Source organism: Leptinotarsa decemlineata, unplaced genomic scaffold, assembly GCF_025532065.1.
Source record: "Leptinotarsa decemlineata unplaced genomic scaffold, Ldec_3_MD MMD2_tig00026299_RagTag_RagTag, whole genome shotgun sequence".
Lineage (NCBI taxonomy): Eukaryota > Metazoa > Arthropoda > Insecta > Coleoptera > Chrysomelidae > Leptinotarsa > Leptinotarsa decemlineata.
The window spans coordinates 7,400,885-7,426,602 of record NW_027412676.1 but is presented as its reverse complement, the minus strand read 5'-3'; the positions used below and the strand labels follow the sequence as shown (position 1 = coordinate 7,426,602).

At 36.2% G+C, this 25,718-nt stretch overlaps 1 protein-coding gene across 1 annotated transcript in view; it reads right to left on the bottom strand.

The window, feature by feature from the left end:
- LOC111505844 (uncharacterized) overlaps positions 1–25,718 on the bottom strand; it is a 101,789-nt gene that overhangs the window by 22,500 nt on the left and 53,571 nt on the right. The window contains exons 5-10 of the mRNA XM_074180799.1: positions 16,373–16,558; positions 9,654–9,794; positions 8,832–9,017; positions 5,009–5,218; positions 1,430–1,654; positions 1,040–1,279 (exon numbers count right to left, since the gene is read on the bottom strand). Coding sequence (XP_074036900.1) covers positions 1,040–1,279; positions 1,430–1,654; positions 5,009–5,218; positions 8,832–9,017; positions 9,654–9,794; positions 16,373–16,558 — 1,188 coding nt within the window. The remainder of the gene's footprint in view (positions 1–1,039; positions 1,280–1,429; positions 1,655–5,008; positions 5,219–8,831; positions 9,018–9,653; positions 9,795–16,372; positions 16,559–25,718) is intronic.

The following is a 25,718-nucleotide window of genomic DNA, read 5'->3' as shown; positions in this document are numbered from 1 at the left end:
CTTATACTTGGCCACAACAAAATCCTCATTCTATTGTAGACCAGGAAAGTCAAAGAAGATTTGGATTTAGTGTGTGGGTAGGTGTCTTCAGGGGTAGAATTATCGGCCCGTTCATTTATAATGGCACTCTCACATCTCAGAGGTGTTTAGAAATTTCAAGGCAAAATATTTAACCCCTTGTTGATGAATTGCCACTGATGAAGCTCAAAAAAACTATAATTTCAACAAGACGGGGCTCCGCCTCACAACACTGCAATTGTCACCAATTTTTTGGCGGCTAATTTTGGTAATAATTGGATAACCAACCAAGGAGTCAACCGTTGGCCGGCCTGGTCACCGGACCTAACGCCTATGGAAGGGGGAAGGTTGATAGATATTATTTTTATATTGCCGACCAATTCTAGATACGAGTTGGAAGCAGCACTGATGCAAAGTTTTGCTTCTTTCACTCCTATGGAATTCGGCAAAAAAAGAAATATATTTCATTGAAAAAGTGCTTTGGAAATGTTTTCATAAAAACAAGAAATTTTTGACAGGAAAAAACTTATTGCACATTTTCGAAAAACATCCTATAAATCAGAACCGGTGATAAATGTCGATACGCGGTTTTCACCATTTAGTCTGCCATAAAATCTGACCCTCAGACACAGCCATCAGTTTTCATCTAACTAGTTGAGTTCCCCTTTGAAAGTGTCCAATTTTGCCCACTCTGTACACTATTTCGAATGTTTTATGTGCTGCTTTATATTTTTTTATTATATTTCACCGAAACATTTTTCCAAGTTCCTTATGCTACATTCCTCAGGCTACATTAGCAAATAAGAATAATTTGACTTTCGGATTCTGTGGCTTTTATCGTTTATTTCTGTATCGATGATAAAGTATTATTGATTTTACTCTGAAAATACGAATCATCACGAAGCACTTTTCACCATTCATCTTGGGTGGTGAAAGGGTCTCGAAAGAAGTTTCAGCAATCTGGTTTCGGCTGCATTGTGTTTGTGTTGGAAAGTGTGCAACAAGAAAGATGAGTACTTACTAGTTTGAGGTCTCATCTCCATTTGACTGTAATCTTCGGAAGCTTCGGCGTCGAGTTCTCCTTCAAGAATGGGACAGCAAACTGCTTGCGTAGATCCTGCAACCGCTGTACATTCATGGGTAGGTGGGCATACTATTCCATTCTCAGATCTCAGAGCGCATGCTACTGGAGCACCTCTCAAGTCATCTGTTAATGGAGTTCCACTTTCACAGGGATTGGCATATACTGCTTTTGGTCGACCTGAAAAAAAAACACTGAAGTAGTACCTCAATATCATGTACCTTTTGTCAAAACGGATTCAAAAGGTAAGACCTTGTCAATCCGTACGACAATTTGTGAACGGAAAACCCCGTTTTTTCAATTTTTTAAATAGTGATAATGTTCACTTACAAACTGGCAGGGATGGGCACAAGAAGTCAGTGCATGAAGATTCCTTAACGTTGACACATTCCTCATCTTCAGGGCACATGTATCCATCACACGGGTCGTCACATTTACAGGTATGACATCCATCTTCATCTAACTTGAAGCCATATTCACAAATTTGTGCACATTCCAGCTGTTCACATTCCCTTCCATGTTTGTCCAAACTTCTTGCGGCTGATTCCAAGCGGGCTACAAATTGCAGTTAAAATTATATACAAATGATTATAGGTTATCGGAGAGTATTGAAAAGTTCGATGTTAAATCCTATTTTTTTCAAGGACAAAACACAAGCACTCGCTGGAGATTAAATCCATTTGGAAAAACATTCTCAGAAAGTTTATTCCACATAAACACAGTTCTCTAGATAAAAAAGTTCTTAAACAGTGAAGTTCGAGGTGTACTGAGTTATACCTCAAAACGATGAGTAGCCACTCTCCGTCGCGTATTTCTGATATGTACCGGTCTTGGTGGAATCAAATGTGCCAAGTCACTTGAACACTTCCCGTGAAAGTATCTATAGAAGGGAGACAAGTCTCCAACCTTTTTCCGATGTTCCAGGCTATCAAGGTTGCATATGATATTCACGTCTCCAATCAGGCGAATGGCTCTTTTCTGGATGGAATCCAGCAACTTCAGGGTATGTTTGGAGGCAGAGCTCCATACATTAGAACAATACTCCAAAGAAGTTCTGATCTGAGCTTTATAAAGCGTCAATAGTTGATGAGGTGTGTACGGTTTTCTGGTTTGGAACAGTGTTCCAAGCTTTTGAGAAGCAGCCTTTGCAATAACAGCGACATGATTGTGCCAAAACATATTGGTGTCCATTTTAACCCAGAATAAACTTATCGAAGTAAAAAGCGGAATTGTCTGACCTGACATTATTATATCCGATTCGGAGACATTTATCTTCCTGAAGAAAACCGATGCCTGGATTTTTGTGGCATTGAATTGAACCTGGTTACTTTGACCCCAATTCGAAATCACTTCTAAATCCTCATTAAGATATGCAACCTCCTGCTGCCGGTGAAGATGTGCCTCCTCGAAGAGGAACAGCTAACTGTCGATTAAAACGATTTAAATGATTCAAGTAAGGGTTTCTAGTGAACTAAAGGAAAGTTGAAGTGAAAACTTCATAAATGAATAACCACACATTCAAACACAAAAACTTCTAACTGGAATAAGTAAAAAAAAAACTTAAATTATGAGTCAGTTTTCATCAAAATTCTAGAAAAAATCACTACTATTCAGTCCAAACAACGCAGTTTTTGAACTCGGAAACAATTATTTCTTATTGTAAAAAAATGTATATCCTCTCAACAGCTAATATAGCACATATAATGAAAGTAATCTATCAGTAAATTGCGAATTATGTGATCAAGAGACGGGTGTACATAGATAGTGAAAAAAATAATCAAATTGAAGGGTATGTTTTTTAGAAGAGGAACAACTTCGAAAGTTCCACACATTCTTTGAATAAAAATGTAGAAGTAACAAGCAAAAAGTTTTTTCCCAAAAACTAATCTCTCCTAAAAAATATATTCCTTTCATTTTAAATAAGATTCCTACAGCTGGGATTGAATCAAATAAGCATATACATGTCTATACATACTGCAATCGTGACATGAGTAGATTTGTCGGTCCCGGTGATATAAAGTCGTAATGTTATGTCGTAAATCATATGAGTGTTTCGCCTTGTAATATCCAAAAAGGTGCTGATGAGGTGATAATATAAAGGTGTCTCATTTTGAAACTTCTAAGTACGCCATTGAGGATGACAGTGTCCCATGTAAGTGAAATATATATCGTTTGTTTGAAGGTGGTTGACAATGTTTCGTGGTGCATGTCATTAGTTCGGACTACCATTGTCTAATATGATATAAATTGATTTAAAATCCCTGAAAGAATCTATAAAAAAATAAAAAGATTAGCTGAAAAATAACAATTACAGTAAGCAAAAAAATGCAGAACTAGACACCTTCCTAAAGCACATCAACAACGTAAGTCTTTCCATCACTTTCACAATGGAGAAGGAAGTCCACAACGAATTGCCATTCTTAGACGTATTGGTGAAGAGGACCGACACTAAATGGGAAACATCTGTATACCGAAAACCCACGCACACAGGACAGTTTCTGAATCAGGAATCCAACCACCATCAATCGACTAAGAAATGAATCATTAAGACTCTAGTGGAACGTGCTTTCGGGCTCTGTAATACAAAGGAAGGTCTCGAAAAGAAACTAAGAATTATTAAAAATGACCTTCAACGGAATGGTTACGCCAAAGGGATGGTGGAACAGACTTTGGCTAGAAGACAGCAACAGCCTCACAAGGAAGAGAAGGCGTCACAACCAGTACTTGTACTTCCCTACATCAGAGGATTATCGGAAAGGGAAAGAAGGATTGGGTCCAAGTATAACATCAGGACCTGCTTCAGATCTGGGAACACTATCCGTAGCAGCCTCACGAAAACCAGGCCACCAAACGTGGACTGCGATTCCAAGAATTGCATTTACCGGATACCCTGCGAGTGCGGAGAATCATACATCGGTGAAACTAAGAGGTCATTGAAAGTTCGCATTGCCGAGCACATGAAATACACACAGCGAAAAGAAACCAGCAAATCAGCATGTTTGGACTCATCAACATAACATCAAGTGGTCTCAAGCTGAGATCATTCACAAGAAAGAATACTGGTATAGGAGAAAATTCAAGGAAGCCGCATATATGTTGTCCAACAACGCATTTAGCCAAGCTAGCGTAGAGATACGCAACATATGGAAAACGTATAATCAAGCGAAACCCGACCAACTCCCACCAAACGGTCAGCTCCCGCTAAAATCCATGAAGCGGAAAGAGGGGATAGGTGAAAGCACTGGAATGATCTATAAATAGTCTCGTAGGAGTAAGTCTAGTTATCACCCGAAGACGATTGTAGATACTAACAATAGAAACGTCGTGAAATAACTTGGCTTGGAATCTACAAATTGTCAATTTTCATTTCTTGTTAATAATTTTTAATTTTCATTTGGTTGTTGCTTGTATTTTATTTCATTTTTGTTAAATATAATTGTTACTTTTCTGCTAATCAATTTATATAATATTAGACAATGGAAGTCCGAACTAATGAAATAAAATATATATCGTAACTCTTTCTTACATTAAATTGTGTAGCGTTTCTATGAATGATATATGATTCAATTCCATGACGAATTTTTGGAATACAAACTGAATAGGAAAAAATGTATTTTCGTATAATTCAATATTCATATGAAAGTAGTTGTTTCAAAAGTACTTTCTTTCGTTTAATTCAATATTTATGAGGAAGTAGTTGTTTTGGGAGTGCTTTTTTTTAATTTGTATATAAAAGTAACTGCTATGCACGATCTACACATATTTGTAAAGTGTTCATTTTGGAATTGAATTGCTTTCTTCCTCCATTCAAAAGTTTTACACATTTTTGTACAAAGATTAAGAAGTAGAAAGACAAAAAGCTGGTTTTTCAAAAAAATAATGCCGACATTATGATATCTAAACACTCACCTTCAGCCAAGGAACAATTCACATTTTCAGCAGGGCCCATAGATCCTTTTAGTTTTCTACCAAGTCGATCGACACACCAGCAAACCAAACCGTTTCGGCTACACTGTGTTGGTTCAAATTGGCCGTCGGTAGAACATTGAGGAATGTAACCCTTGCCGGCCCGTTCGCTGATCGACAAAACTTCAGAGAGGGCTCGTTGATGGAAACATTCTAAAAATATATTTTAATATTTCAGATCAGTGATCCCTTGAAAAATCTGTAAAATGTAAAATTAGGTAAAGTCTAGCCAATTAAAACATTTTTTATAATACAATTAATTATCAACTTATTTCTCTTGGTATATTATTCTGTGATTATTTTACATTATTGCCTTTGTACAGAAAGCAAAGTGTCTTTCAGCAAAGAAAATAAACACTACAAAGAAATAAAATTGGTTTATCGCTATTTACAAATTTCAGTAGTAAGTTTCAATTCATTTTTGAATGTCCCATTTTCACAACAAAAACTTTTATTTTGATCTGACGCACTAAGTACACAATCAAAAATATTAACTATCATTTGCCTCAGCCAGCATTTCTGAAACCAAAATAACATAACGATCTCGGAACCAGCACAACATCAAACATTCATAAACCAGAAAGATAGGTGTTCTGTATCTGTAAGCCCACAGAACTTAGGCCACATGTGACCCATTGTACATCCTCCCGAGGAGTTGTCCTCCTAGGTCATCGTCCATCCTGTCCTTTCCAGGAAGGTCGACAGGTCACTGGGAGACATCTCCTTCATATCGGCAGGTGTAGGCCAAGACTCGCCGAACACACACTCTCTTATTGACGATAACTCCGGGCACTCGTACACGACATCCCTGACAGTCTTATCTTCATGTTCACACATCCTGCATAGAGGTGTGTCCACCAGCCCCATATTATGGAGGTGTTTCCTTAGTTGACAGTGGCCAGTCAGAAATCCTACTGTAAGGCGTAGATTTTTTCTGGTCATTGCCAAATATTTCTTCGGCGCCAGCTTCCGAGGGTCACCCAAGGTGATCCTGGCAAGATTACATTCTTTGGTTTCGTCCCATATCTTTAAGGATTGAGCATGGGTGTAACACTTGACTAGTTCCGCAATTGTCGAAGTCATCAGGCCGTAGGTGCCACTGGCTCCTAAAACTCTTAGTCTAGCCGCTTCCTTGGCTGAAGAGTCGGCAATGCGATTACGTTTAGTCCTGTCGTGCCCTTTAACCCACCTCAGGATAATGTTATTATCTACCGAGGCTTTGGCTAAATCTTGGTGGCACTCTAGTACTAGCCCTGAGGTAACACGTTGTCTGTTCAAGGCTAATAGGGCTTGTCTGCTGTCAGTGCAGATTGTTATGTTTTTGCCAGAAATTCCTTTCCTGGTTATTTCTTTTGTGGCGATTGAGATTCCAACAAACTAGTTCTGTTTGGACCACGCTGGTATTTTTTTCAATTCCCCACTTAATTCTTAGGCTTAGTGATCTGGAGTACACTCCACATCCTGAGCCTTTTTTGGTTTTTGAGCCGTCTGTATATATGGGTATTGCATTTGTAGAATCTGACTCTGTGTTATTTGTATTTGGTAGGGTTTATTAAACACAAACTTGGCCGTAACATGGCCATTAACGCAATCTCCTTATCAGTGGTCAGTGTCAAGGTTAGATTTGTCAATATCCAAATTTAATATCTTATTAGGAGTACCACTTAAAATGAAAATAATTTTTTCTTGAGATCCCAGCAGAAGTATATTTATATATAAAGTAATACAGCTTGAGGCGACGTGATTGATTCCAGTGGCGCATATGCTTTTACAGCTGCAGGAAAACCCGGAAGATCTGAAGATCTTGATCTGCCAATGTCCTCTCTTTCACAGAATAGAATGTAGGGTGTCTCCAGAGGCTCCAATACATTCCGACCGAGGCGTAATAACGATCAAATTCAACGCCAGAACCACAGTGAACAATGACTGCATGATAATTACAATAGTGGGCTGCTAGATTAAAGTGTTAATCTATTTCGAACCTTTGTAAGAGTTTGGTGCTACCGTCAGAGATTGACTGGTGCCTCAGTTATACTTACTAGGAATACATATTAGGAAACGCTAGTTGAAGTTCCAGAAAGTCACATACCTACGTTTTTGCTACCTCTTGAACATGTACTACACAGTAAACAAGTGAGGATTTTCCAGCAAAAGATCTACAAACACAAGACGAGGTAGGCTGTTCGTAATCAATTATTATAAAATTATATCTATTTCTGGAAACACTACTAAGTATTATATGTTTATTTTTATTATCTTCATTACATGTGTACATAAATTTAGAGGGATTATGAAACTAGCTAAACATTTACCAAGGATAACTTGGTAAATATGAACAACTTGAATGTGAACAACTTGAAAAAATAAGAATCAAAGAAGAATTGTTACCAAGTGAATCTGAGGATGAAATAAATACATATCCATTTGTATTCTTTAATTGACTTAATCCGTTTTTACATATAAAGGTTGTGTTATTTATCATGTGGTAATAATATTGCTATATTCTGATTCGTAACAGATAGGTATGAAGACGATTAAATGGGAATAAAGGTAATTATTGGGGGAACAGTTGAAAATGGTCGAAGAAAATTTACAGCGACTTTCGCCTTTCTCGAGTAGGGGAAATATTAATATTTTGTTTTTGTTTTTTTTACGAATATATTTGTAATTGCAAAAAATATTGAAAAAATTGATAAAAAAAGTGTATTGTATTCGAAGTGTACTAAAACGACGTTTCGAGTCAACACGGCCACCTCCACCTTTTTTCAAATACAGACCTGTCTCTTTTATTGCATATATTGATAGAGCGATAAAATCACAATTTAGTGATATATCACACTTGATATTTTTCAGCATTTCATGTAAAATGAGTAGTATCATCAGTGAGAACAATTGAACAGAAAAACAATTTTATTTTAAAATGAATTTTTGGAAGAAAATACAGAAAATGATTTCTAGATGACTAACCATATATGAAGGGTGTAATGCTATTAAATGGTTGAGATGGTCGATATCTGTACTAGGTGTCGAAAAAACTTTATTTCCTGACAAAAAATCTAAAATAGTAAGGCCTGGGGATCGAGCTGGCCAGAAACGTGGTCCATTATTTCCAATCTATTTTGATGGGAATATTGCATCTAAATGTCCCCTTACGATGGCTGGATTATGGGGTGGGGTACCGTCTTGTTGAAAATATTGTATTTCAAGGTGGATGTCAATGGCAATTCATTTAAGTAGCCATCAAACTTATTGGAATAAAAATGCTCATCGTAAAAAAAGGACCTAGTATGTTTGTTCCCAAAATTCCTATTATTAGATGTGTTATGCAATAGCGATTTTATACTACTCTGAATCAACTTTGGGGTGACATCGGTGATTAGTTTTTGGTAATAATCAAATTTTTTCCTCCTAGTGGTTTTAAAATTCAGTCATCTCTTTTATTAATTTCCTCAATTCATGAGTAGAAAAGAGAGAAACTTCAATATCCCGAGTACTTCAAAAACTATGAACATTGAAAAAAATTGGACGAAAAAGATTTCCCAAGAAGTAAACATGTGAGCGCGTCCCTGATTACACCTTTGCATTGTATTATGTAAATGAATGCATTTCGAAACAAACCAATACACCTACAGCATGCAGCAATAATTCTCCGTTTATATTTACTACATTCCTTCGTGCAAAAAATTTAAATGCCGATCTCTCATCTTCACAAGTAGCCTTGTCTTCATTGAATACAATTATAATTTAAACAATTGAATTAATTCACCTGTCACATTCGTTGGATGTACACAAGACGATCCACACTGCTCACTGCGGCAACATTTTTGTACTGAAGGGCATTCCAGATCGTGGGTACACATAGATCCGCACTGATTTGTTTCTGTTTCTACCGGACAAGTTCCGGTTTTCTGTATTTTCAGAGAAGCTGGGCAGCATACTCCGTAGTCATTTCCTGTACGAAAAAATATTTTTCAGATTCCTATAAATATGTGAGTTATTTGATTGCAATTAGACTACTCGAAAGAATATTTCTTTCTAGAAAAGAAAAAGGTAACCGCAAATTAGAATAAAATATTTTGAACCGGTTCCTAAAATGAAACACAGATACAATTCTAAGCGATGATTTTTGTATATATTCAAAGAAATTTGCAACCAACAATTGGATTTTTGTAAATTTTCTCACTATACAATTTAAACAGTTAATTATGATGTTGTAATTCATACATATTGAAAGATGAGATATTTTATTAAAAGGAGAGTGGAAATAAAAAGTTATTTGAAGATGAACCAGATTCTTGTGAAATATACACAAATATTTCCTTTCTGCTCACCTCGTTAGTGAATCACATTCAATTCGTGTCATGTAATTAGCAGTAGGTATTACGCAAAAATGTTTTCCGTGTTTTTCCCGAGGCCAACAGGCCTCGGCCTATAATTTAGGTTTTCCATTATTAAATGGGTGTTTACATTACTAATGTTACCGCCTTTTTCTCAATGTACGAGAATCATGTTACTTTAAATTTCTTGAAGAATGTTGAAATCTTTCAATATTTCATTACTTCACAAGCAAATAAATACTCAACCTTACCTTTTTGAACCAGGCACTGATATAAAGGTGGACACTGTGGTTTTCCCTCATCATTTCCACACAAGAAAGGTCGAATAGATTCACTTATACGTAAAGGATCTCCTACAGGACAAATATTTTCCAAACTGCGCCCCCTTTTACCTGAAATGAGAGAAGTATATAACACTTGACAATATAAATCAATCTTCTGCAAAATTATTGTCTTAAGATCTAGAACAAAAAATGGAAGGTGGAACGAAACAGAGTCAACAAACGCCAATTTGGAAAAAAAGCATGTGTCGACAGGGAAAATATGTCCCTACTTTAGGATGTATGTATTAATTTTCCGCAACAAGTATTGTCAACATCTATCAGCCATTTTGGGCGCGCAGTGGTTATTTAACAGTCGTTTAAGTGAGTTGATGTGAGTATTTCTATGAAAATGGACAAAATCGAGTATCTAACAGTCATTGAATATTTGTTTTTGAAAGGCAATACGCCTACGCAAATCAAATATGAGTTGGATTCTGTGTATAGGGACTCTGCATCATCATTTACCATAGTAAAATTTTGGGCAGCTGAATTTAAACGCGTTGGGTGCCGCGTTTGCTCACGTTAGACTAAAAATGTGTTCGAATGAAAATTTTCAACGCTCTTTTGGTTGGCGCAGTTTAGGCGCAATAAATCCGAGTTTTAGAGCCGATTAATTACTGTAGATGAAACTTGGAAACACCATTATACGCCCGAAATAAAAATACAGTTTAAACAGTGGACAGTGGCTGGGAAAGCGATGGCGACTGTTTTTGAGATATATAGTCATGGGGTTATTTCGGTCGAATATCTTCAAAAAGGAAAGACCTCACAGGAGAATACTACGCATCACCACTTGACAACCTGAAGGCAGAACTTGCAGAAAAACGGCCACATTTGCAGAAAAAGAAAATCCTGTTTCACCACGACACGGCACCATCTCAAACCTCAGCGATTGCCATGGCGAAAATCCATGAATTACGGTTTGAACTGCTTGACCATCCGCCTTACTCACCGGATCTAGCCCCAAGCGACTTCTTTTTGTGTCCTCATCTGAAACTTGAGCTCACAGGACGAATCTTTTCGTGTAATGGTGAGGCAATCACCTTCGTGAACAATTATTTTGCAGAGAAAAACTTTGAGTACTTTTTGGATGGGTTACAGAGATGGGAGCATTGCTGGGAGAAGTGTGTAGAGTTAAAAGTAGACTATGTTGAAAAAAAAATGTGAAAAAATGTCTTGTATCTTTGTAAGGTCGGAAACTTTTCGAATCACTCTCGTAATATAAGAATAATAATAACAATAATGATTTTTTTCACCAATTGAGTACAATATGTACATATGGAAAGTAGATTGAAAACAGAAAGCATACTGTAACACTAATTAGACTTATTAGGAAAAGAACAAGAGACTACACTAAATTTAATGTTCAGGCATTCCTGTCGACTGTAGTAGCAATTATCAATAAGCAAAGATTTAACACCGAATACATGTTCAGATTTCAAATTTTTAACCGAAGTTGGCAGTTTATTATACCGGATGATTCCATTATGATGGAGTGATTTTTGGTATTAAACTGTCCTGTAGGAGGTATTCAAAATTGATCGCCGTGACGAGATTAAAAATTGTGAGAGAATCCATTAGTTGTGATGTAGGTACGTAGGTGGGCAGGTCTAAAGTGAGTGGGTCTATTCGACCCTCCACCGCAACCCACAAGGGTTTATTGTGGCTCACACCTATTCACACTCGGACAAATAAACCCAGCTTCTTAACGAAGCCGATTAGTTTGTATGGTGAGTGGTCTTTCAGGTCAGATGGTGACAGTACGGATCTGCCGAACACAAAGAACCTGATTCGGTCCCCAGCGGGGCAGGCACAAATTATATGCTCTGCTATTTCATCATTTTCCAGACAGAGGCGACACACAGTGTCTTCCGACAGTCCAAGTCTCTGCATATGATGATTCAAATGACAGTGTCCTGTAAGAAGGTCTGTTAGACATCGTGGTTCATTCCTACTGTAGTCCCACAAATGTTTGGAATCAAGCTTCGAAGGGTGAATAAAAGCCTTGGAGTGAGCCAATCCTGGAAGATTCTGCCAGAAGTCCATAAATCTTCTTACCATCCAGGTGTTCAGTGTTTGTTTGGTAAAGCCCAAAGCGATGCCAATGACAGATTCTGGTCCAATGAAGCCGTTTGCAGCACCCTCCTTTGCAAGAGAGTCAGCAGCTTCATTGGCCAGTATGGCCAGGAATCCATACCAGAGACAATCTGTTAAGTCTTCCTATCGAGGAGAGTCATTTTTGGCAGTTTGCTACCAATTTAAACGTTGCCCGGTAGTAGCCAAGAGCTTCCAACGCCACTTGACTGTCCGATAATAGTTTTATTGACTTGTGAGTGAGATTGGATTCATCCAATCTCTCCGCACACAAATCAATAGCGTAAATTTCCGCTTGAAATACAGTCGCATAAGTTCCTAGGCAGGTAGATAACTTTGTCCTGGGTCTGCGACTGAAAACACCAGCAGAACCGGAAGGTGTTTTTGATCTATCTGTGAACCAACAAATATCTGTTCTCAATATTTCCTTCTTCCGGAGGATCTAGTCCTCTCTACTCGGGAATAGTACTTTATAAGGCAGTTCGTAGTTGACACTTGGAGGCATAAAGTCAGAGGCCATTTCCAATGTCAACCAACAGTCTGTTGCACTCTGCATTGGATTGATTTGTGCAATTAGCAATGTGCACAAGTCTGTATGCAGTCTATCTAGCCTCTCTTTCCAGAAAAATGTGGAGAGGAAGTAGATCTAGAAGGATCTCCGGTGTGGTACTGATGGCACCACTGATAGCCAGACAAGCCTGTCTCTGTAAACCAGAGAGCTTCGCTTGGGTTGTTTTCTGTAAAGCCTTCGGCCACCAAGCAATTGCACCATAAGTGATCATTGGTCTGACAATCATCACATAAATCTAATGGATTTGTTTGGGACCTAAACTCGAAGATTTACCACAAATCCTTCGACATGTCCATAGAGACAGTCTGTCTTTGTGTAAAACTTTTTCCAAGTGAACCTTCCAGGTAAATCTTTTATCAAGGACAATGCCAAGATATTTCACCTCCGTTCCAAATGGAATGACCACACCTTCGAAAGTGGCGTTAGATCGTCCAATTTTCTTCTCTTGGTAAAGAGGATTAACACAGTTTTGCTGGGGTTGACAGACATCTACTCATTCAGGCACCAACTGTGAACAACGTCCAACGCGCTTTGGAGGATATTACAAGCTACCCTTCCCGACGTGGACCTTGCCAGGATGACAAGGTCATCTGCATAAGCTTGCAAATCAACTTTTCTTCTGTCGAGGGCATTAGTTGTGAGTTGTATGTCCATCGTTAACAAAATTCAAATTCAAATGTTCACTGTTCTTTTTCCTATATACCTAAACTTGAAAAATTCATTCGTGGAAGGATATGTAATGATGCTTATACTTCGATAAAGGTGATAAAGTAAGGGCAGCATTTCTTGGGTTGAGTGGAAGAACATTTCAGTTGAGGTCTTTTCTCCAAATTAAATGAACTCCGCCCTTTCAAAGAAAAACTATTCTATGAATGAAGAACACGTCACTCACAAAATTAACTCTATATTATGTCCTGGGTTCAGATGAAACCCGGGAGCCAAAGATGTTTCCATGAAGAAGTTCAGTGCAAAACAAGTAAGGAGGCTGCTGCGTGTTTTTTATTCCAAATTTGACATTTGAATTCTGCATTGCATAAAACAAACCACATGCAATTTGCGGTAACGCCGATTACTCAAAGTCCGTTCGTGCGAAGATGGGCATAATAGCGTAATACCAATCGTTATCGTGGGTAAATTACGATATTCCTACCAAGCCTCCTGTCGGAATTTATTACACAAAGGACACGACTCTGTGCTAATTGACTGATGCTCACATAACCTTCTGTCGGTGCGATGATATTTCGATTCAAAATAGATATCTAGTGAAAGTGAAGACTCGCCTGAATTTATTCTAGTCAGCAAGGAGAGAATGCGTTGTTATTAACACTAGGAGTGCCTGACTCACGTTGCAGAGAGCAAGGAAAACAAAGAACGCTTTTGTGGGTTTTTGATTTGCACTTTGCCCATCCTCATTTGAAAGATCACGGACCTGATTGTTTATTCAAGTGTTGCTTGAACTGGCAATTGAAAAGATTTATTTGGTTCGAAGCAAATCATGTTACTTGGTAATAAATGAGAATTGGGGTTTTGAAGGTCCTGCGTGAAGTCGTGAGGTAGCAATATTGTTTCAGCCTAATTGACTTAAATTTGAAGGTTGTGAAGCCTCACGTTTCTTCATTTTTACCATCATTCACAAAGTGTATCATTATATATATATATATATATATATATATATATATATATATATATATATATATATATATTCACTACAGATGTAATCGCGTTTTGGAAACACCATTCTTCGTTGGGGTGTAATATCGAGTTATTTTAAAATTTTTATATATATATATATATATATATATATATATATATATATATATATATATATATATATATATATATAATATATATATATATATATATATATATAAATACGAAAGTGTAATAATGTAACAAGCGAAATGACATAATAATAATAATAATAATAATAATAATCGCCTTTATTTCTCACATAAATTGTACACTTCATATTTGTGTCCATGGGCTAATAAACAGAAGAAAAGGAAGACCTCCACTGAAATGTTCTTCCACTTAACCCTAAAAAAACTGCTTCAACGTTATCAACCTTATTGAAGTATTAGTATCATAACACATCTTTTCGTGAATGAATATAAAAAAAATAACGAAAACAGAAAAAAAAGTTAAGATTGACCAAAAAGATATGTTTATGTATATTAATTTGAATTTTGTTAACAATAGAAATTTAAGTTCCAGAAGTAAATAGTTGTATGATGGATAATGGTGCATATTTAAAGTTGAAAACAAAGTTTGAAAAATTCAGTTTTAAACTTTGGTGGCATTAGAGTACCTCTGAATCTTACGTTTACATTATGAATATCAGTGCAAAATGTAATTTAATGATGCAAATAGGAGGGTTTTTTGTTAATTATAATTTTGTAGAACAAACAGACAGCATGAAAAAGTATTCTCTTCTCCATATTAGTTCATTTGAAATTATTTCGTGTCTACGAACACCATATATGTCTTGGGAAAAGGTTTCAAACTTTTTGATACATTTGCCTCACTTGAAACATTCCTTATAAAAAGAAGTATATCAATTCCTCTTCTGTTATATAAATATTAAAATAATTCCAGGCGCTGTGCAGGGCTTTGTTTTCACTTCAAAGTAGAAAAGCATCATCTTTCATAAATGATTCAAGAAATATTGTTGAGTTACTGCTGATAATGAAACGAGATCAACGGAGAATACTTTCCAAAGTCACAATGTGTAAGCCAGTCTTCTGACTTGTCCACTTATTGCAAGCCTCCGGAAAACACTGCGACCTCGTGGACTCATTGTGTTTCCGCTATTTTTTTGATAACAACCAGTCCAACAATCTAGTTTCCTGTACTAGTTTCTACAGGCCCTTTGCTGTCTTTAACCCTTTGTTTTATTGTCTGTAACTGATGCCTTCGTTGTTCAGGCCCATTTTGTTCAGGTGTCTTAACGGATAATGTCTAGGGAGTAGCTATGCAATTATTATGAACCGATCCCTACTTTGTTAGTTTTTCTCTTCTTCTTTCTCTTCTTCTTGGCGGTCACTTTATAAAGGTTTTCTCATGTGTGTTCCTGGTTCTGTCGTACATTCAATATGGTTCCGCACCAAAGATTTTGGTATCTCCATCCAGAGCCTACATCTGGAGTTCCGTGTCTGGCATATTGATCAGATTTCAAATGCCTTGTCATGCCTGAGTGTCCCGGTATCCAATATAGAATCAATTTAGTCCTGTCCTCCAGGTTTCTCAATTCTTCACGACATTCCCAGATCAGTTTTGATGTAACTTTTGGATTCATCAGTACCTGAAGTGCGGCTGATGGTTATCTGTGAAAATATTGATCCGCTTATCTCGTTGGAACCTTAAATTATTGTTCCTTGCGTATTGCAAGATTGCATACATTTCAGCCTGGAAGGACGACACGTATTGAGCAAAGGATAATTGAACTATCACATGTTTGACGTAGACCAGTAATGAAGGGCATTAAAAGCCTTTAGTGAAGAACTAAAATCCATTAAGGTAACAGCAAAAATATATTAAGGACATTTCTTAGGACTTGATCAAACCTCCTGAATTAGCAGTAAACGGTTTGCTTTCATCAACTCTCTGCTTCATTACACAAAATGTATGGTATTAATTTGATGGCGCACCATAACACACCATACTGTTGCACCATAACACACCATACTGTTACTGTGAAGCAGTTCATCAATCAAATGTTCAGAGGTAAAGTATAGGACGACACTAGGAGTAGTATTGGCCATTCCGCTCGCCCGATTCAATGCCGTTCAACTTTTTTTGATGTATGACAGATAACGAATGATAGTGATTATTGTGTTCATGTTATCATTGGTATAATTGAACGTAAAACTAACATCAAAGATAAATGTCATGTATAGTTAGTCTTTTGATAAAAACCCTATACGTTACAGACTTCAATGGAGTCGATTTTCGAAAAGAATATTTCATTATCAAACAAACTCACATGTTGGAATGGGAGGACATGGTGGATCAGCACACGCAAGGTCCTCCAGGTGGCATTCTAGAGCTTTAGGACAATTGATTTCGTCACAAGGATTGCGGCAACGACACAAAGGGCATCCTTCTTCAGTGAGAGCAAATCCATGCGGACAGAACATTCGGCAAGTGTGGTCCGCACATGGTTTCGGAGCTGAAATAAAACAAATGTTATATTTGGGCAAATATCAATTGGCTTATCGCTGAGTGCCTCTTGTTTTATGATACATAATCAACGAATTATTCAAATACAAGTTGTAGTAGCACTATAAGTTGTAGTAGCAACATGTGTAATCTCTCAAATGTATAAAAACCCTCACGGTTTGGTGCACAATTAATATTTTTTTGAAGTAATTATTTGTTTTCTTTAGAATCTTAGGATACCACCATTGACTTTCAGGGGAGAAAATCAAACCAAAATAAAAATTCAATCAGTAAAACGTGAAACTGCGGCTACACTGAGAAAAATCCCTTCAGGTAAACAATTTTGCTGAAAAAAATTGATTGTTCCAAACTAAAATTCATGTGTCACTAATGAATGAGCGAAAAATATTAGTTGAAATAGTTCCTTCTATAATAATTACGCCAAGTGGTGAGTTTTCCTAGTCGCTTGTGTATTCGAATCAATGAATTCGTAGCAATTAAACTGGATGGCTACCCCTGGCAAACTTATTCTTCTATTTTATTACAGCAACTAATTTCATTTTGACTAAGTTATATGAAATTGGTTGCGAGAATTGAACCATTCCCGCGGTTTTGTTTCAGTTCTATATTTCGAACTGTTAGAAAGTCAGGGCGTTAGAACACACTATCAGAACAGTTCTGTGACAGTTCTCACAAACGAATAACCAAAACAAAAAAGTTCATGACTCCGTAGTAGGGGGAGTTGTCATTTATTTTTTCTCGTTTGTTTCGAATATTGAAATTGTAGATGCAATGAGTATTAGGAATGAGGTTATGTGCACAAAAAAGGTTTGAACATTTGTATAAAATACAAACATGTAGCCAATCCCTTCTCGAATCTCCGAACTGATAATAACCGTTCTGGAATAGATCCGAATCTGTTTTGAAAAAACAAAACACTTTGGTAACGATAACAGAACTGTTCCGATTGAACCAAAACAAATGATTGAACTGTTTCGAAATCGAAACAAAAACAAATCTGATCAGAAACTTATTCGTAGATACATTTAGGGAGTGCGGAGAAAATGTTTCAGCTTTCTACTTCTCAGTACTGCCTGCACATTAAAAAAGAACTAAAGAATTGCTTGAAAAAATCAGGGATCGGATCAAGATGAATAAAGGACTATTCAATGGTTACTGTTCCTTTAGGGAATATCCGAATAAAATAGGAATGTATGGAGTTTTTAGCTGCAATGTAAACGTGTTACAAAAAGATAATAGAAAAAAAACCAAAACACATTGGGTTGTAGTATTTTCCAGAGACTTCAAATTCAGATTTTTGTTATATCCATCTTGGCACTGAAAAAAATTTTCATTTTAGATCATGATTTACCTACATATTTATTTAAAAATTCCACAAAACCATTTCTGATCTATGTATTTATACAGTGAACTGGCAAATCCACTGTATCAGAAGTTGAACTAATCCCACCAATATAAAAAAAAACGAAAGATTATTTTTAGATATAACTATTCATGTGCATTTGTCAACAGGTGGCAAAACGTGACCTATTGAAATTTGAACACGTGATAAGGTATGTTTTACCACGTGCTATATTCGCGATGTTTTTCTAGAGTAATTATTGATTGTGGAGATAAGAGTTGTAACTGAAACTGAAAGATTACTAACTCTGATTTTGCTACTGACAACATCAGATATAAATACTTTCGCTTTATACCTTACAAGCAGGTATATTATTCAATTTTGTCAGTTTGAGGAACAGAAACATTTTTCATATATATATATTATTCATATCAATCTATTGATCATCTTATTAAAGTCATCAAAATATTGATTTGATTTCTTCGGTTTGTTAATTTCATTATTGGCATTATTTGCAATTATAAGTAATTACACGCACAATCTAATCAGCTTAACATAAATATTTTAATTTTCTGCAACTTTTTCATTTACGTAAGATGTTTATTAGTGTTTAGTTCAATGGAATGAAACTAGTTATTTTCGATTAGGAATGTGGCGTTTTTTTGTGACCAGTATTACATGGTCAACAGGCAGGGATTTGAATTTTGTTTATACATCAATCATTAATAATGTCAATACCAATCATTTTTGTAAAAGTAATTAATTCATTGATATAGCGTTTTCTCCAGATAATTAATATGTAATTAGAAGAAAAGAATGTATTTATTCTTCATCAAACATGAAAGAACATTTATGATGAGAATAATCCATCATTCTCTGGTGAACGGAAAGTTGTTTGAAGGACTTGATTTTGGAAACCCTTGTATGAATTATATAATATAGTATCAAACACAAACAAGATACTTATTCAAAAATTATAAAAATAAATGAAGTTTTATATATTATTTGGAATCTGTTTATATTGTTAGGAAATAGGCCTACCAACCTCATTTTCACTAGAGTTTGAACAATAAAATTATATTGATTGGTGGTTTTAAAAGGGTAGTTGAAGGGTTGTGGAATTTAGATAATTTCGAGAAGATAGATCAGTAGTGTCAAAGATACGGCCCACGGGCCGCATCCGGCCCCGGGTCGTGTCACTACGGCCCGCGATCGCCTGTGTCACAGAAAGTAGTGTGGGCCTAGACAAGCGAGAGAGTGTTTATTTAATCTGTGGTTATGTACCTATTTAGTTCTAGTAAACAACTCAATCATTGACAGTAACGCCATCTTTTAGCAACAAACGGAAATATTCTATATTGTTGAGAACAGTAGAATCTTCTACGCGCTTCGAGTCTAAACTAGAACCTTCGTTATCGATATAAAAGGAGCGCGACGTGATTCTGTTGAGTCGAGTAATCGAAGCGATACGATCGGAGAAGGATTCTACTTGTACTGCGAAGTAGTGATTGTAAAGTCTTGTGATTGTGAAGATATTGTGCATTTGTTTGTGTCGTGCGCGTGCGATATCCATAATTGTTGTGTCGAGTTCCATAATTTTTACGATTTTAGCATAATGTCATTTGAAATCATTTGGCACAGTGAATTAAAAAAATGAATCAATATTTTCAACTATTTTATTTCTATTTTTTGTGTTTTCAAACCCATCGAGTTGATTTGGGAAAAATTGAAACAAATCATCAGGCGTAAAAATAATTTTCCAAAATTTGATAAGGAGGTGATAGAGTAAGTTAAAGAAGAAGTATATAATATTACCGAAGAAGACTGGCAGAAAATGATTAAAGAAGTAATTTTAGTTGAAAAAGACTATATGGATATTGGTCACTTCCATATTAATGGTGGAAATAAATTCATTATTGATTTGAATGACGACAGTGATAGTGAAACAGAGAATATGGAAGAGGGATTATCAGAAGCTTAAAGAGCAGCCTAGAAGAGCATCAGTAAGTGATATTTCCAAGCATGCGTATTCCAATATTAGACGGATAATTTACGACTTTCATAAGACGGAAGGGTATTAAGGTAAAAATGTTCCAACACAAATTTAGTGACGTTTTGGAAATTGTGGCTTCCGAAACATCTCTTCGTAAAATTTTTAAGAAAATAGGTTTTAGATAGAGAAGGACTGAAAATAACAGAAAAATTTTAATAGAGAAAATGCACATTAGAGTATTAAGGATTAAGTATTTACAAAAAATCAATTATTTTCGTAGCCAACAGTGACCAATTGTGTTTCTTGATGAAACATACCTTCATAGTGGACATACATCTTCCAATAACTGGACGGATGAATCAGTTAAAGGATGCGAAGGGACCAAGACTCATTCTTGTCCATGCAGGAGGTGACATGGGGTTTATACCTATTTGTCGGCTTATATTTAAATCAGGCACAACATCAGGAAATTATCATTCAGAAATGAAATCTGAAAATTATGGTAAATGGTTACAAGAAAAGTTAATCCCAAATTTACCTGTGAATTCGGTAGTCCGAAAATGCTTCATACCATAATATTCAAATTAATCAAGTCCCCCAACTCAAATTCTAGAAAGGTTGACGTAGTGAAGTAACTGCACGAAAAAAGCATTATGTTCACCCCTAACATGCTCAAACCCGAATTATAGGGGTTGATCGAGGTAAATAAAATGCATCATATTAGATAAAAATTTGATGAGGTTCTACTTGAACACGGACATAAAGTTTTGCGACTTCCACCCTTCCATCCGGATTTTAATCCCATTGAACTCATTTGGGCTACTGTCAAAAACAACGTGTCCCAAAAGAATGCAACTTTCAAGTTGGAAGATGTGAGGAAACTGGCGGAACACGAGTTCATTTTAATGAACTGTACTACTACCTATAATACTAAATAAAATATGTGAAAAGAAATTACAAAGAAGTCATGTTCTATTTGCTACCCTAAAACTAGTTATAGGTACGACACTGGCCGGTAAGGGGCTTATCGTAATCCAATAGTAATTAAGTTGGGGGAGGGTCTATACATGCGCGATCGCTCGCCATCAACCGTGGCGTGTACTGAATAGAGATGGCACTGAACAGTTAAATTTGAAGAACTTGTTCGAACTGTTCCAGTTCTTATCGAAAACCTGTTCTTTTTAACTGTTCATGTTCATCTATTCTTAAATGACGTCTCATCTTGCGTCATGGTCACATTTTAGCGTTCGGTTCCGAGTGGTTCCGAATTTTCGTACGTTCCCTCCATTCGTCTTGTTGTTCTAGAGTAATTTCAGTAACAGGCTGAATTTTAGTGTAAAATAAATGAAAAATTAAGCCTTATTTGGATTTTTTTTTTCAATCATAGAGAAACAACTGCAACTAGCAACATGTGAAATTTGCAAGCAGGTTATTTCCTTCAAATCTTCCGGGACTAATTTAAAGCGTCATATGCTTAGAAAACACCCCACGGTGAAAATTGTACCCACTAGAAAAACAGTGAAAACCCATGTTGAGGAGAATTCACAGAGACAGGGACCTACGATTTCGCAACAGGTAGGTATTTAATTAATTCGTTTTGCATGTTCAAAATTTCATGGAACACGTTTATGACTTGTCAGTGCTCAGTGCAGTCGAGAGCATAGGTCACAGAGCGGTTCCGTCATCCAGTTCCAGCACCAGCCTGCGCAAGCGTCTTTGGAATAGCCACTCACCGTCTGAACAAGTTCAGTTCAATGAAAAGAACAGGTTCATTGAACAGTTGACTGATACCTGTTCCGAAAAACCAGTTCGGTTCTTTTGAGCCCATCTCTAGTACTGAAGTTGTTTTCCGGTAGGCATGAACCAGAACCTGTAGATATGTGGAGAGAGATGAGCGTTTCGAGATTTAATTTCGAAATATTTATTTTCTTATCTAGGATTTATTGTAAAATGTAGAAAATTATAATTATAGTTGAATAGTGAATTTGTTTATATCTGTAGCATTGTAAATTAAAATTAATTCAACATTTTCACATGTAGTTAACAATACTGGATGAGGTCTTTGCAGTTTGTAATTACAAGAACCCTTGACAAATAACTTCAAGAAAACCAAATTATCAAATTACAGATTTTTCAAACGAGTAATTGTTTTCACATGCCGAAAGTCTTAGTACGTTTCATTTGAAGTGAATAAATAAGAATTTCAAGAATACATTTCACTTCAATTTAGAGTTTATTCACATTCTCATTATATGCAAAATATTTGTCTTTTCAAAAAACGTTTTAAACAAACAAAACTTTAAAATTGCAGTTATTAAAAAAGTACGGATAAATACAAATAGGTGAGTGTATTTCAGGAAATGGCTTCAGTACGAAATTATTAGAATAATGAAAAAAACCTGTTTCATCAAAATAAGGAGAATAGTATATGATCTTGATGTTAAATTAAGGGATTCGGGAAAAATAAACTGTGAAATGGGCTTTAAAACTAGTTCCTGTGTTTCACTACTCGAAACTCAATAAAATTGAAATCTCAGAATGTTCGACTGATTATTAAAATTGGGCAGCGGCGGCTCGTCAGAGGAGGCAAGGGAGGCTTAGCCTCCCCATAAAATATGAGGCTATTCATCGCAATAAATTAAAAGATATTGACAAATAATTATGATTATTTTTTTCTAAAAATGCTTGGGTATCATTATTTTACCATTAATTTTTAATATAAATACATGATATGCCCGAAAAAACACTATCACTCACTACGTAGTACGTATCACACTGTATCTTGCAACAACAAACGTCAAATGCCCATGAACGAATAACGAATAAACTATCAACCCGAAATAATAAATGCCACAAGTTGCAAGGGAACCAAGCCTCCGACCACTTTAAAAAACACAAGATCCGCGAGACCGAACCAACCAACGACATACGTCCCGATTTGTAATTTCAGTTGCGGAAATTATAGCGTTAGAGAAGGCTAGCCTCCAGTTGGTCTCCGACTGCGTTTGTTTTTTATTTAATTATTCGGACGGGATGCCGTGACGGACCGGGACTGAAAAATATTTCGGTAAATCGTTTTAGTGTTTCTTGATAATATTTGTTGTATTTCTTGTATTGTATTTAACCAGTTCTTTTTGATAACATTTTTATTGTGTTTTCAAAGTGTTTTCTTTTAATTTCAAGGTGTTTTCAGGTTTTCACTTTTCGGTAAGTTTTTTTCCCATTTATTATGGATAAGTTGGACGAAATAAAAAAATCTGACGATATAGTCGACTGGTTGCTGACAAATAATAATCTGGGAAGACCTCAACCAAATTTGATTTCAATTAAAGCGTCAGATAATCGACAAAATCCAGGATTTAATATTAGTTGGTACGATAAATGCGATTGGTTAACCGGCTCCATTAAACGAGAAAAACTTTTTTGTTGGCCCTGTGTTTTATTTTCCGTACAAACCGAATACCAAACGTGGTCTAAAATAGGATACTCCGATTTAAAAAATTTACCTCGTTCTACAGAAAGACATTTTAAATCTAAGGAGCATATATTTTCGTCTTGTAAATTAAAATTGTTTAGCAAACAAAATATAGCAACAGCTTTAGATACAGCTCAAAAAGAGGCCATAATTTCTTTTAATAATCAGGTTAGGGAAAATCGGTCGAATTTAAAAAGATATTACGATTTTGTGGAATTGGCCGCAGTAATAGTGCGCCCGACTCACGATCGGAAGATCGTGGGTTCGATTCCTGCCTCGACCAGATATTTTTCTCGAGATAATTTTTCTGGTTGAAGCTGGGATGATTCTGCAACCGTGTTAGGAATCACACGTTAAAAGGTAAGACCTCGTTAGTCCTTAGCTCGCACAAGTTTCTCAACTTCTGAGAGTTGTCGTTCGTATGAAGGCGACAGCTGATTAACGGAAAAACAGATTTTAAACAGAGTTAAACAGATTTGGGTTCCCAAGAATTAGCTTTTCGCGGATATGATGAAACCGAAGATTCGATTAATCGCGGCAATTACACGGAACTTTTAATGTTATGGGGCAAATATGATTCACAATTTGGCACTTTTTTTTTTTTGGCACGGTAGCGTTTTTTCGGGCACCTCAAAAACCATCCAAAATGAGCTTATAGAGATTGAAAGTGTTTCTTTTTTGCATGGGAAATTGATGAAACTACTGATATTACCTGCATATCACAACGTTCAATCGTTTTTAGATATGTCAAAGATGGTAATGTGGTAGAACGTTTTATGGGTTTTCATGATGTTTCATCATTTGTAAGTGTGACACCTATAATTTTAGGCAAAAGTTAATTGCGCAAACCTATGATGCGGTTGCGGTCATGGCGGGCCATTTAAATGGTTTACAAACTAAAATAAAGTCCATAGCTCCTCATGCATTTTTTACGCATTGTCATGCCCCTGCCCTAAATTTAGTATTAAGCAAAGCGTGCAACAACATAAAAGATCGCCGCGTATTTTTTTCAAGTTTGTCTGGATTTTCGGCATTCTTTTCAAAATCCACCAAAAGAAGCCATGTTTTAAATGAAATATGTGGTAGCTGAATGCCAACTTTTGCTGCTACGTGTTGGAATTCTACATCTAGAGCAGTAATTTCAGTCTTTGATTTTATCCCAAACAGTGTGTAACAACCGTTGTCGTAGATTGAAACGGGTTACTTTGTTACTTAGGAACTAAATTATGGGCTGCCGGAACTCAGCGGAGAGGGATGGTGGGTAAATATAAGTCCACTTGGAGGATAAGTGTATTGTTTCTTTAAACACGCCAAGCTTATGGTGATTACAGGCTTATGGCCCAGAAGAATACTTTTGGTTTCACAGATATAAATGTAATCAACTTATGATTAAACTTAAGGTGTGGTAAATACTTGGTTTATTCTAGAATTCGCAATTTGTGCCGCAATGTTGATTCGAGATCGTGCAGGAGGGTGTAATACATAACAAGAAAGACCTTACATGCATGGGATATGGGAGAATAGTCTCCAGCAGCACAATCCAACCCCTGTACGCAGTCCACTCAGGCAATGATCTTTTCCATGCAGATAACTTGCTCCTCGGAAGACCGTAATCAGAGATATAAGGGGTGTAGTGGTCTAGCCTTGCGAGAGATACACCTGGATATAGTTCACAATATCGACTTGAGGTGGTAATAAGAAGGCTTAAAATAAGGTTAAGGTTTAGAAGGATATACCCTTTAGGGTATTTTCGGGAAGTGGGTTCTTACCGTAGTTGTTGTGTGGCCTGAAGATTGGAATTTGACAAGAGAATGGGTACTTAATAAAAATCCCCAATACTGTGGTCGAGTTATTTCTTTAAATAACCCAAATATAGTTATTCCCGTATTGAATATTTTGGTTTCCACACAGTGATGAGCTCAAAATTCTTGCTCCAGAGAAGATAACCAACCTCATTCCTAAAGAAAAAAACCCTTTTCTATTTCCTTTCTTTTTTTTTCCCTATCAACGTTATTCAAGGTCGAATTATTCTGATTGTCTTTAGGCATAAAAAAACTGAACTGAATCGTTTTGAATACATTACTTTTCTGTTATCTTATAAATCCGCTCTTGCATTTTGGGAACCGTAATAAGTGACGATTTTAAAACCGACGACCAAAGTCACAAGTTTTGTTTCTTGTTAGAAACATTTAAATTAATATTTGAACATACCGATGTTGTTTTTTCTATTCTTCAAAATAAATCAACAGATATTAATTACTCAAAACAACGGTTAAACAATTCAACAGAAATTTTGATGAATTTTGGAAATAACGATACATTTTTAATAATATTTTCGA